We start from the raw sequence: 13,558 nt of genomic DNA on the forward strand, positions 1-13,558 counted from the left end.
ATTTTAATCTGTATATTGTTGCAAGCATAAATTCCTATAAATCTGTTATCTTACATAGAGTTCCTGAATACTTGCTTAAAGGCTGTTATTTTTTTAAAACCAGAAATTTGATTAAGTAGTGGTTGTCTTATAAGAGTGACATACATACAGTTGATAAATCCAGGGATAATATTGAACATTCTTTATGTTTGCAGTATGTACAAATAGTGTCAATTCAAAATATTTTATGTTTTCATGCCACTATTCCATTCATAAATGCCCATTTGCATGTGTTTATCAATTTCAGGGTGGTATTCTTTCCTCATTCCTTGTTATCCAGAGTTATTTGGACTAGAATAATTTGAAAATATTGCTGGTAAATTACATACTACCCACTGCAAAATAATGTTGCTTGCTGTGTTTACTTGCAAGTATATTGCTTAACATGTATTTGTATTATGTTTGTGTTTTGCTACAAAAACAATGTGTTTGATGTAATCAAGGTTTTGATTTATATTTTCTTTTTCCATAAACCAGATCTAATTCCTATATAATATTTCCCAAGTTATCTGCCATTGTACATGTGCTGATAAACCCATGGCTTGTAAAGGCAGCACTGACTGTTTTCAAGTTGAAAATCCTTCTGATCAAGCTGCAAATTTTGATACTTGTTCAGCACCCAAGTTGGGTCCTACAACTTCCTGTGCACATTTGACTATAATGTCTTAGCACCCTCTCTGCTTTCCCATTTGACAACTCTTTGATTAAGCTGTGAATTTAATAACTGCTCAGTGCCAAGTAACATAGCATGGTTATTTGAACTACCTCTAATCTTATCGCACAAATGACAGTTGTTCAATTTTATTCTTTAACATATTTCACAGCCAGTATGACTGAAATGTCTCCTAAAGAGCCCAAGCTCAGTCTCCTCAAAAGTACCTGCATAGTAAAGATAAAGCAGTTGGATGATATTTATGATGGCCAGATGATGATGGAGGATTTGGGACTTTATTTGGTCACTCTGACTACGGGGATGAATTCTTGGTCTTTAATGAGGTAGATGACAAAAGATGGTGACAGTTACATGGATACTGTGAATCACAAAAGTATAGACTTTACCTTCATTCTTAATCTGAAAGACGTGTAAATAATACATGCTACTGTGACTCAGCTCATTCTGGGTTACTATTTTTATACCAGTATGCAACCTATGATAGAATTCATGGATTTATCACATAAATGGATTTAAAACGTCATGCATAATGATTTATTTGGATTTTATGACACAAAGATGGACAAAATATAAGTTGTCATTTTTGTTGTGACATATTCCACTCAGTACTATAATTGTATTTTACACGGATTTTGTCTTTATTTCTCCCATCTGTCTATCCATCCTGTTTGGCTTGTTCATTTTGCCAAAGTGCAACTCTGACTCACTGATGACAATCCCCCACCCCCTTCAGATGGATCTGAATTGCAAAATACACCCCGAGGAGAAATTAGCTTTTAGCTGCACTAAAAAAGAAAGGGGGGGGGGATTATAGTCAAATTGACTTGTAATCAGCTATATAATATATTCTCTGAAACAAAATACAAGCTCAAAATTACAGGTGTATATTGGGACAATTGTTAGGTATCTTTTGTCTGTTTATGTACATGTATTTCACTCACTGTACTTGTTCCCTGGGAGAAGGTTTGCGTCTGCCATGTTTCTGTGAGGGGTCCCAGAGAGAGTACTCCCAAATGTTATTAGCCCCATGACTAGCCAGGTGTTGTACCATCTGCAATAGAAATCAAATTACCATCAGATGGTGATAATCTGCATGGTGATTATCCATATTTTTGAATATCTTAATGTAGTACTAAATATTTGACCAGGTAGACTAGTGGTGAACAGCCAGTTTTATTCTCTAGACTCTGATATGTGTTTACTGTTACCATAACAAAAAACAAGAGTGGACCTGATATCTCTCATCAGTGTGCAACTAACAACTGTAAGCTTGTGAAAGAAAATTTATATACAGTATGTAGTGAAGAAACTAGCAACTAACAACCGTAAGCTTGTGAAAGAAAATGTATATACAGTATATTATGAAACTAGAGTGAACAAAAATACGGATCCCTTTGCTGCCACACTAAATATGGTGTTTTCAGTTTCAAGCACAACAAAATTGGATTGGTTAATCCGAATAAGATACTTTTAAACTCATTTTTCCCCCTCCATTTACAAAAAGTGAACCATGACTGAATAACATGATTTTATTCTTTTGAAAAAAGACCCTGTCCCTATTACTCTACAACACCATGTTTTCTAATCTTTGTACTGGTCTGATATAATTTTTTTAAAATTAATCCAATTACAATTAGCAAATAGCCTGAGAAGGTAGTCATTACTGAACCATGCTTGTAGCCTCAATCCAGATGGCACTAACAGATATTGGAAGAAACAGTAGATGTCAAAATGAGTGTGATGTCAAATACCTATAATCCAAATGAAATGTTGTCTGGACACAGCATTCAGAAAAATCTGGAATTTTGTTGTTAGTTTTTATACTTTCTAATTTATAGTTAGAAAATTTATAGGGCAGTCATTTAGAATTTGTAGGGTCTGTATATTTAGGTTATGAGGGGAATTAAATTTGGAAGTCGCTTAGGAGAAAGAATATTGTTATTGTTTTTTATTTTAATTTTTATTAAAGGCCAAAGATACCAAAATATAAATGCAAAATAATGTGACTAACAGCACTAAATATATGAAATACCATAAAATATTACATATACATGTAAAATCTCCAACTAATTTTGGCCTGTACTTAGGTCTGAGTCTAATTACACTTGTAAACAAATTTGGTTTGGACTATGTGGATCCAATCATCTATAGGTCAGAATATGGGGCTAGTACTACAAATCTGGTCTAGACCCTATTCTTAATTTTCAACTGGAAGAGTCATGTAATGCATATTATAAACTCAGATGATAAAAAACTAAACTGAACCTTCCAAAACATCTGGTCCAGACCTAATTTGATTCAGACTAATGACTATATTTCTGATGTAGAGAGGTCTACCAGCTGGTATCCCATTAACAATGCTTATATATTTTCAAGTGGAGCCAAATCACTTCAGACTCCACCCACCTGTCACTCATGCTGATTGCTGACCAACAATATGGATGGCTAGATGTGTTATTATGTAATTACAGCTCCTCTGAAAGCTTCTTGGAATATTTCAGGTTGGATGCTTTGTCATCTAGCTGATTATCACTATATACTATACAGTGAAACCTTTTAAGACCTAAACCAGTCAACTCAAATCCTGTGTCATACCTTAAGTGGTAACAGTAAGGGATCTATTGACTCTGCAGTTGTGAAAAGGAGATTATATAAAAAATAATTAGCATCTGATTTAAAAATTATATTTAGAGCTAAAATATAGGTCTCGTCTTCACTAGCCAAGGTTCTGATATGATGACTCTACCTACACAGTGGCATATTGATCAGATATTTCTGTGCTTTGGGTCTGTCAATTTCATTGGATACAAAGCATCACATCTGATCAAAATTAAGTTGTTCAAATCTGAACACTATTCCTACATGATTGAGACAAGGGAAGCAAACAACTTGATAAATAAGCAGTTTTCCACTGCCGGTCCGTGTTTGTACACACACCCTTCACTCAAATACACCTGTAATTGCTTCCCGCTGGTACAGAGTCATACAAAGTATCCTTTATAAGTCAAATGCCTGTGCCATTTTCAGCTGATGTACAATGCACCACTGTTACATGCTACTGGTAAGTTGTCAATACATACTAAGGGAGGCAACTCGTGAAATCCAATATATGTCACTAGGACAAAGCACTAAAATAGTTTGGTCTGCCAAGATGTAGATAGGGTTATCATATCAGAAACTTGACAAGTGAAGATGTATAGGTCTTTACACATCATATTTTCTCTATTTCCTCATAAATGATGTGCTTCACTGAATATTTTTATCACTGTTTGAATAATGCAAATAATGTTGAAATGACTACCATTCATAACTGGCTTATTACATTTTATGCAAATCATCAAGATCATTGTAAAGATGTAAAGACACTGCACAAGTATATGCATAAAGAATCCAAAGAGTGTCAACACCTTAAACAAGAAACTCAAGTGGGCATGAGATCATTCACCTGACTGATATCTGTTTAACATCCAAATTAAGGGCAGTTAGCTAAGAATTGGATGCTTTCTCTTGACATGTAATCCAGTCCTGTTGATTCAATATGTTACGAAAACTTGTTTCAAGGTAATTTTTCTGTCTTCATCTATATCTGATGGAACATCAGCATCATCTGTCCAAAATTGAAAGGCACCTATACCAAGGATGATTTCCATCAAAGTTCATCAAATTCTTTTTTCCATAGTATTCTGTCAAATCTGGTCAAATTCCATTGAGAGCTTATTTATAAGTCATTGAAGGTTTTTCTGTTTTAAATTACAGCAGCCACATTTGATGGAAGAATGGCATCATCTGTATCAATGTGAAAGGTCATTATGCCAGGGTGTTTTCTGACAAGACTGGTCCAATTCTATTCTGTTGTTGTGGAGATGTTGTTTGAAGGTTTGTCTATTTTTATTAATCATTATATGTCAATATGCTTTATGACAAGTCTGATCAAATTCTGTTCATTGGTTTAGGAGATGATGTTTAAATGTTTTCTGCTTTTAGGAACAGTGGCAATATTTGATGACCTAATGGCATTTTTTAAAAATATATCTGAAAAATCTTTATGTCAATATTTAATTTCAATATCTTTTCTAACAAATATGATCAAAGACTGTTCGGTGGTTTTGGAGACAAAGTCATTTAACGGTTAATCCTTTGTTCGAATTTGTTGGATTAGTATCACTTGTATAAATCTGAAATAGACTTTTATGGCAGGATGTTCTGTGTCAAGATTGGCTGAAAATGGTCAGGAGATTTTTTAGAACTTGAAAACAGCATATATTGATGGACAAGGGTCATGCATGTCTATTTTTTTTGGTAATGGTGGACATATTTTATGGCGGATCAGCATCATGTGAACAAATTTGAAAGTTCTTTGTGCCAGGATGATTTCTGTAAAAACCTACTCAGCTGTTGTGAAAAAGGAGTCATTTATAATTATTTTGGAATGGTGGCCATATTTGATAGCAGATCCCCATCATTTATACAAAAAAGTCCCTTTATGCCAGGATGCTCTCAGGGAAGAATTCTCAAACACATTTACTCATTATATTGCATGATGCCAATAAGACACTTTTTTCCATTGGATGACTCATCATGTGATTTTCAATAATTCACGATATGTTGTATATACCTGCTTAGAAATCAAAGCCAACTGTGAGATTCACAGACCCCGATCTGCTGTCACATAATGTACCTGCAGATCTGGGATTTTTTAAAGAAGAAAAAATAACACAGACCCTGATATGCTGGCACATTACGCAATGGCAGTTCAGAATCTATGTTGTTTGCTTTTGGAATGGACTTTAATGTGAGTATATGCAGTAGTCTATTCCACTGTTGTAATGTAATATCACCTTTTATGTGGCATCAAGTTGCTGAAATAGCATTTTTACAAAACTTAAACAAGTTAAATCACATAATTGGTCACCATGGTAATTCATGAAATATAATAATTACAAACCTTTCTTCTGGTGAATGTTAAATTTTCTGAAGCAGTGAGTCAATAAAATACTGACGTCTGCTCCACATCAGCCAATATGAGATTGAATGGTTCATATAACTTCAAATTCACCTAATCGAAGGTCAATAATTTTATAACATTGGTAATCATAGTATATCCTTTTTATATTGAGGATACTCAATGTATTAAAATATAGCCCATGTAGTATATTTGCTAAAAATAAAAAAAACAAACTAATATACATGAATATAGTCATAGCTATTAGAGTACATTTATTACTTCCTGGATAAGGTGGACTGTAATCTAATAACCCTTTATCTCCATGAGACTATCTTACCCACATTCAAAACAATTACTCAGCTGAAAAAGGGGCACTGTCTGATAGTATTCCTATCCATGCCAGATGTGTTCTATAGTCCTAGAAACATCAGCATGGGATCAAGGAGTTTTTGATAAGTATCAGTAGGGAATGCATGCCAGCATCATGGTCCACTTGCCCCATCAACTAATTAAACAGCTTCTTTGTAGAGTGTGAGAGAAACCTTGGGTCAGAGCTGAGCAAAAGAAAGTGATAACTTTAAAGTGATGTATGTATGTATGTATGTGTGTGTGTGTGTGTGTGTGTGTGTATGTGTGCATGCATGCATACATATACATGTGTGTATCTATCAATAGATAGACACACACACACACACACACACATATATATATATATATATATATATATATATATATATATATATATATATATATATATATATATATTGCTACATGGTTTGGTATGATGGGGATTAATGGCATAAAAATTGAAAAAGTCCTGCCTGTTTTAACACATTAACCCCTAGCGATGACTTTACGGGGCAGGAGGTAGTAGCCTACTGCCGAGCTCTGTAGCGTCATGGCCATGCAAGATACACTAATGTGGGTGGTATTATAGAAAGGTAGAGAGATGTAGCTCTACAATGATACCAAATAATCTGGAATTCTAGTTGCACTACAAAATACAGATAGAAAAACCTCATTTTTTTGGACCCAACTTTTTTTTACCCAAAATTCGCCTGAGGTCAGATTCCGATTTTGTGTCTGGATTTTAGACTTTTTGGTCTCAGATCTAAGGCAAACTGGTATGAACTGCAAACAGACAGATGAGCCTTTGCTAAAAGTAGGATAAGATGGGCATTTGGAATAAAGAGTGGTCTCCATACAAAAATAATGGCTCCGTTTAGCACAAAATTTAAAAAAAAATATATAAAAAATCAAACTTTTACCCTTCTGCTCATGCGCGAGTCAAATAGCCAATGAAAAACGATGTTTCTAACACAACTAGGCAGTATGTTATTGAAAGATGACCAGGGATTTGGTGTCTTCGAGTCTATTCAGAAATAGCTTTCAAAATGTGTTTCCTACTCAATTTTCAGGCGAAAATGACAAAAAGCTCCAGGGGTTAATGTATTAAAAGCCCACCCCCACCCATCCAAGAGATTTCATTTATAACATATGATACAAACTGTGAGAATGGTTTAATCCATTTGTTTTAAATGATATGAATCATGTAGGCTAGGCATTGATATTACTATGTCTGGAAATGTTATGGCAACAAATTGCTACTTAGCAAACACTGTAGTAAACACATGCAGTGAATTTTGTTATTTCATTTGCATAACAAAGATGTGAGTTCTGTTAAATGAGGGTCAATGGTATTTGGCCTTAGAAAGCCTGCTGACCAATATAGTCCTGCTAGTGATTTATAGCTCATAGGGGCATAGTACGCTTCATTAAGATGGCTAATTATGTATTGGTTCCATTTAGGAATGTAGCTATCTGCTAGGGAAAGACATAAATTTTATGGTACATAGTGTCATGTGTATCAGTAGCCAACTGACCCATATTAGGCTTAGTTTTGTTGAATTATGATAAGATGATATCAAACATAACAAATGTGGGGATTATTGTTTGATCTCAGAAGAAAAGCCTGACAAATATTTAGGTTATATATTGATATATTTTAAAGGGGAAAAATAATTCCATATGTGCACCATGCATCTGGAAAGAGATTAGACAGCTAAGTTATGGCTGATGACCAGGAAGAGGCTGGAGAGATAGAGAAGTGGAAAAGGAATATGTCGATTCTGATCATCACCAACACTGAATTTGAGAGGACTGGAAGCAACCAGGTTATGCAGGCATGCTGAGCAAAAATGAGTCCGATCATTCACTCAGTTCTATGATGAAATTTGTTTAACTGGTATAACAGAATGGCTAGTTGCATTTCTAATAAATTTGGTAATTCTATTTCTAAGAGAAAGTGTATCATTCAAATATGCATATAACTGAATAAACTGTTATATTTTACATATGGAGGCTCATGTTGTTCTATTCCATATCTCTGCTCAGATCTCTTATTGCATCCATTAATTTCAAATTTTATGTTATTATTTACTCGATCAGGGCAATGACACCGCAGTTGATCATCTCCTACATAATGATAACCAAACCAAAGGCACCACATAATAAGGGGGCATCCTAACAAATATGTATAATAATAACGTGTATTACTGACATACCCATACAATATTAGAACAAAAATACTGAAATTCAAATCTGTAGTAATATTAATAATAATAATAATAATAATAATAATAAGAAGAAGAAGAAGAAGAAGAGTAAGAACAATATGCATTATTTACCCATCACTATTGTGCAGCTTTACTTTTTCATGATGAAAAAGCACCATCTGTTTGATAAGAATACATCATCCCACTGAGTGGAAGACTGTCAGTATGATGTACTCACCTTGTGCAGCTCGCATTATGCATGCACAGATTCTGCATCTTTTCAGACAAAGACTGCACCAAACATCTGAGTGGGATTGGAGGATGGCATTTGGCAATAGTGATTGATAAGTATTACATAATTAAACTTAGTTTTACCACACAAAAAACCTACATTTTAATAGCAGCAATAATTTACCTGTCACTATATTAAACTGATCAAAAACAGAAAATGGAATGTACTCTCTTGAGGGAGAGTTCCATATTATAGAATGTTGGTGTCTCTCTGGGCCATTTTTTTATCAAACAGGCTGTGAGATCTATTAAAGGAGAGAATGCATTAAGGTGGAAATCTGTGGGCTGTCATGAAGGAGGGATGTCTAGTGTTGTGATAGATAGATCCCTCCTGTGAGGTACAGACCTAGGATGATCAATCAACGGGTCAAGAAAGATTGCTGAACTATGATCACTGGGGTCATAGTGGGGGGTAATGAGAATGATCTGAGTTATGAAAGTTCTGACTTTTGCAAAACTTGAGGTAGCAGCTGGAATGATGGGAAGGTGTACGCAAATAGCTGATCCCACCAGCACTGAAGGCATCATGATCCACTACCCATGCTCCCTGGTCCAGAACAGGAGAAACATAAAGAAAGTCTGTTGTTGCACCTGGTCACAAACAAGTCAGCCAGGGATCTTCCCAACAGCATTAAAAGGTACTCTGTTACAAAGGGTTGAAGAGACCATTCTGTGATGATGGCTCTGCCATTCCTGGATAGGGAGTCTGCTAATACATTCTTGTTCCCCAAAATATGGGAAACTCATAAGGAGATGTTCTCTGAGACCATGACATGATACATCGACCCCATATAATGTACCCTTGCAATACAAGAAATACGGCTTTCATTTTTAGCTTGTTGATGTGATGGGACAATTTGACTGGAGTACAAAGACCCTGGAGAATTATATCCTCCGGGTCTAAATGAGTGTCACAACTGGAATCTGATTCATCAGCGAGCAGAGAGAAGTTGGGTTCAAGTGCATGCATCTGTCCTGATTCATCCACTACCACAAATGGTGATGAAAAACTGGTCCCTGATGGAACGGAGCTGAAAGGGAATCTCTGTATGGTATACACCTTATGAGAAGGAGGAACTGTAGAGGTAACCTATGGAGAAGTCCTAGGGAAAACAAGTCCAGAGTAACATTCATGGTTCCCAATAGGGATAGATAAAGGCAAGCAGACAATGACCTTTTTGCTCATAGCACCTTTAAGAGTACCAGAACTTCATCTATCCATCTATAATTGGATGAACATAATGCTGGCATTCCTTGTCCAAAATTGATATACTATTTTCAGGAACTGATGTCAGCTGACCCAGGCTGATCCAGCAGTAGGATCTGAACCTGCACCCTCTTGGTTGTGAGTCCAACACGCTAAGCACAAAGTCACTGTTGTTCCTGAACCTGCACCCTCTTGGTTGCGAGTCCAACATGCTAACCACAAAGTCACTGTTGTTCTTGAACCTACATGGAAAGTCACTGGAAACTTTACAGATGCTTACAGGCGATACATGGTCATAAAATGGTAAACACTAGAAATGAGATGCAGAGGACAATGGACATGTTACAGATACACGGCCATAATATGGTAAACACTAGAAATGAGATGCAGAGGACAATGGACATCTTACAGGAGATACATGGTTATAAAATGGTAAACACTTATACTGGAAATGAGATGCAGAGGACAATGGACATCTTACAGGAGATACATGGTTATAAAATGGTAAACACTTATACTGGAAATGAGATGCAGAGGACAATGGACATTTTACAGGAGATACATGGTTATAAAATGGTAAACACTTATACTGGAAATGAGATGCAGAGGACAATGGACATCCTACAGGAGATACATGGTCATAAAATGGTAAACACTGGAAATGAGATGCAGAGGGCAAAGGACATCTTACCTGCCAACATTTTGCAAGTTCCAACAAAATTAATGACTGCCCTTGCAACAGCACTTGTTTATTTTTAACCAAATGAAGCATTCTTCTGACCATGATGAAGCATGTACATAATACAATAATATACTATGATGGTAGCATCTTTAGAAATTCTGGACGAGAAACCAAACACAATTTGTATGGTGATTGGGAATCGGGCCTGTGCCTATAATTTTGTGCAAATATTTGATCAACTACAACACAGATTTCTAAATTACAAATGTTGGGAATTCTGCATGATTCTGAAATATTGAAATACACATAGTTTACACAAAGACTTTGCCCTGTTTACACCATTCCCTTCTTAATCTGCAACAAGATAACTCATAAACCTACTTGTTGTGCAAAACAGATTTTGGGATCCCTGACTTCTTTCTATAAAACTAAATACATGTAGAAGAATACAAAGTAAGACTGTTGTGCGAAACTCCCAATGATAAGGAACATCCAATATTAATATTTTTTAAATGTATAATTCTTATTCATCATGACATTAAAGTGGATTACAAGAGAAATATAGGAAGAAAAAAAAGCATACAAATACAAAACTGCCTAGTCTCAAAACTAATGATTTCAGCATCGGGAAGAAAAAACAATCAGTTTTACCTTTTATTCTGACAACTATTAAGGACCTTATATATTGTCCTCTGACACAAGCTAATTAAAAAAATAATGGTTTCATGCCATTTACAATACATGAATGAAGCTGATCTCATAGAATTATCTGTATGTAGGGCAGCCTAATGTCTTGTTAAAATCTCACAACATAGACAACTCCCAAAAAATGTGGTGATATATTTCAAAGTAACTTTTTATAACACATCATCGTTTTTAATGATCAGATGACAGCAACTGAACTTGCACCCTTCTGGTCACAAGTCAAACACCTTTACCACTAAGAGTATCAGTCACAAGTCCAATACATTTAACATTAAGCTCTTTTAAGTTAAAATTTTTTTTTTTATATTCTCTCTTTCCAACTGAATTTTTTTTCTGATCTAGATACAGTTTCGGGAAATGTGACTGTCATGTACTACTTTGTTTATTAGTACAAACAACGTGGGCTTGTACTCAGCCAATGCCATGTGCTATTGATGAAGACATGAAGAAATGTAGGCAGCCATTAAAATAGCTATCTTAAGGAATTACCTAGTGCAAACATATACATTTCCGAGTTTGGCTCAAATGGTTTATGAATGTAATTCAACCGGTGAAGGTCAAGTTTATTTCAGTTTGCTTATCATGCATGTGCTTTGATACCGAAATAGATGCAACTCCAACTCCATTGATGCATGATTTTCAGTGCAGTGCTGATTTGTGAACTTGATTTCTATTAAAAGTCTCTTACTAAGTTATTATTTAGATGATTCCTTTAAAAACTCATGTCCATAAAAATTTAAATCTTTAAGTCTGATACCACCTTCATTGTGCTTTCGACCTTATTTTCCTACTTTGGCACAAGAAAGTTGCTTATATTGGTGACCACTGGATACATTAAAAAAAACCTCTGAAAAGAAAAAAGATCAATGTGGCTGATTTGAGACTGACTGAATGGTGTGCATGGCAAACTGGCTAACTGAAAGAGTGCATTCATTGCCAAATAAGCACAAGCCAATCAATTTCACTGGCAGACAAGCATCGTATTGATTTTGGTTAATTGGGTACCATTCAAAATCACGTGGTAAACGATCACGGAAATAAACATAAAGAAAGGAAGACAACATCTTCAGCAAAATTATCTGCATTTATTTCCAAAGGAAGTGTTAAGGGACTTTTTCCATTCCTTAATGAACACTCCTGATATTTGTGCAAAACAATGGAAATTTCTATTAATTTCTCATGCATCAATGACATATACTAGCACACCTGACCCTGTCCCCTTCTTTAACCAGATTTCATTTCCTTTAAGTTAGTCTGAGAGGTCCCTGAGAATATGTCAGCTTAAACGGGTAATTCCCAAATGGAAGTGACCTTTCAGGCGAATTTGCATATACAGCGTATGAAATAAAATCAATCATACAAATGTAAAATGGTCTAGGAACATCAATTTTATCAATATTCCATGCTAGATACAATAGGGCATATATTTCCTATCACAGTCTGATCCTCTCTTTCAAACAGGGAGAGAAAAAACAACACAAACTATGACAATATCAATCAATTTTAGTGTGATCTTCTGAATTGCAAATCATTCTGTCTAATAGTCAATTGTATTTTGCACTATGCTGTATGAAATGTTATTAACTCAATGATGGTGATGATGATGATATAACAGAGGTATAATCATTTTGAATACAGGGCTGCTAACAGCACCACTTGTATTGGTTGTATCAAGTGTTTGCCCATCAATGTACCATAACATAGCACATTTATCAATGGTTTTTCCAGAGGATGCACCCTTGCTACATTTAGCACAGTAAAATTCGAAAAGGTGCATGCAAACATTGTCATTGTGCTGTAAACAATGCACAAGAAACAACCCGTTATATATCACTTACAAGCTTGTGCTCTGTGTCCCAACTATTAAGCAAGTCCACTAAGTCATCAAGACCTTTTATATCATCATTTTGAGCTAAGCAGCAAGCTTTTCATTATCATGATCACCTTGTGCTTCAACAAAGCTCTACACAAGCAACTTGCAAAAACTCAAAAGTATGTTTTATCTGTTTCACAATGACTACTTAATTTAACTGATTTCAACTGATAATCCAAAACAAATCCAGGTACAGTACTATGAATTTAGAGACCATAGGAAACATCACTATAGCAACAGATACCAACACTGAGAGTTACTGTTCAGCTGATCAACTGTAAAGAATGACAAAGAAAATAGTTGGTCTGGCCGTATAATGGTACTTAAGCACTTTATTTGTTTATATTATTATTATTTGGTTACATCAAGCCAAGGAAATGGGACCTAAGTGTTTTTTCCAGCGACACACCTTGGCAGCTGACTCACCTGGCCTGAGTAGGTATAAAATTTGTGATCCTGTACAGTTAATGACCTCAAAAAACAAAACAACATAAAATGGTTGAGCTTAGAATAACTGAAATAAAAAACAAAAGCGTAGTAATATAAAATAATTTATAATAAAGGAGTTAAGTGAGTTAAGTGTTGGGT

At 35.2% G+C, this 13,558-nt stretch overlaps 1 protein-coding gene across 2 annotated transcripts in view; it reads right to left on the minus strand.

Annotated features, from left to right (window-relative positions):
• LOC149777140 (ARF GTPase-activating protein GIT2-like) overlaps window positions 1-13,558 on the minus strand; it is a 182,920-nt gene that overhangs the window by 127,907 nt on the left and 41,455 nt on the right. For both annotated transcript variants that reach the window (XM_089941832.1, XM_089941831.1), the window contains exon 3: window positions 1,654-1,763. In XM_089941832.1, the coding sequence (XP_089797958.1) occupies window positions 1,654-1,763 (110 nt within the window). The remainder of the gene's footprint in view (window positions 1-1,653; window positions 1,764-13,558) is intronic.

The sequence above is a fragment of the Sinohyriopsis cumingii genome, chromosome 18 (assembly GCF_028554795.1).
Source record: "Sinohyriopsis cumingii isolate HCF-2022 chromosome 18, ASM2855479v2, whole genome shotgun sequence".
Classification (NCBI taxonomy): Eukaryota; Metazoa; Mollusca; class Bivalvia; order Unionida; family Unionidae; genus Sinohyriopsis; species Sinohyriopsis cumingii.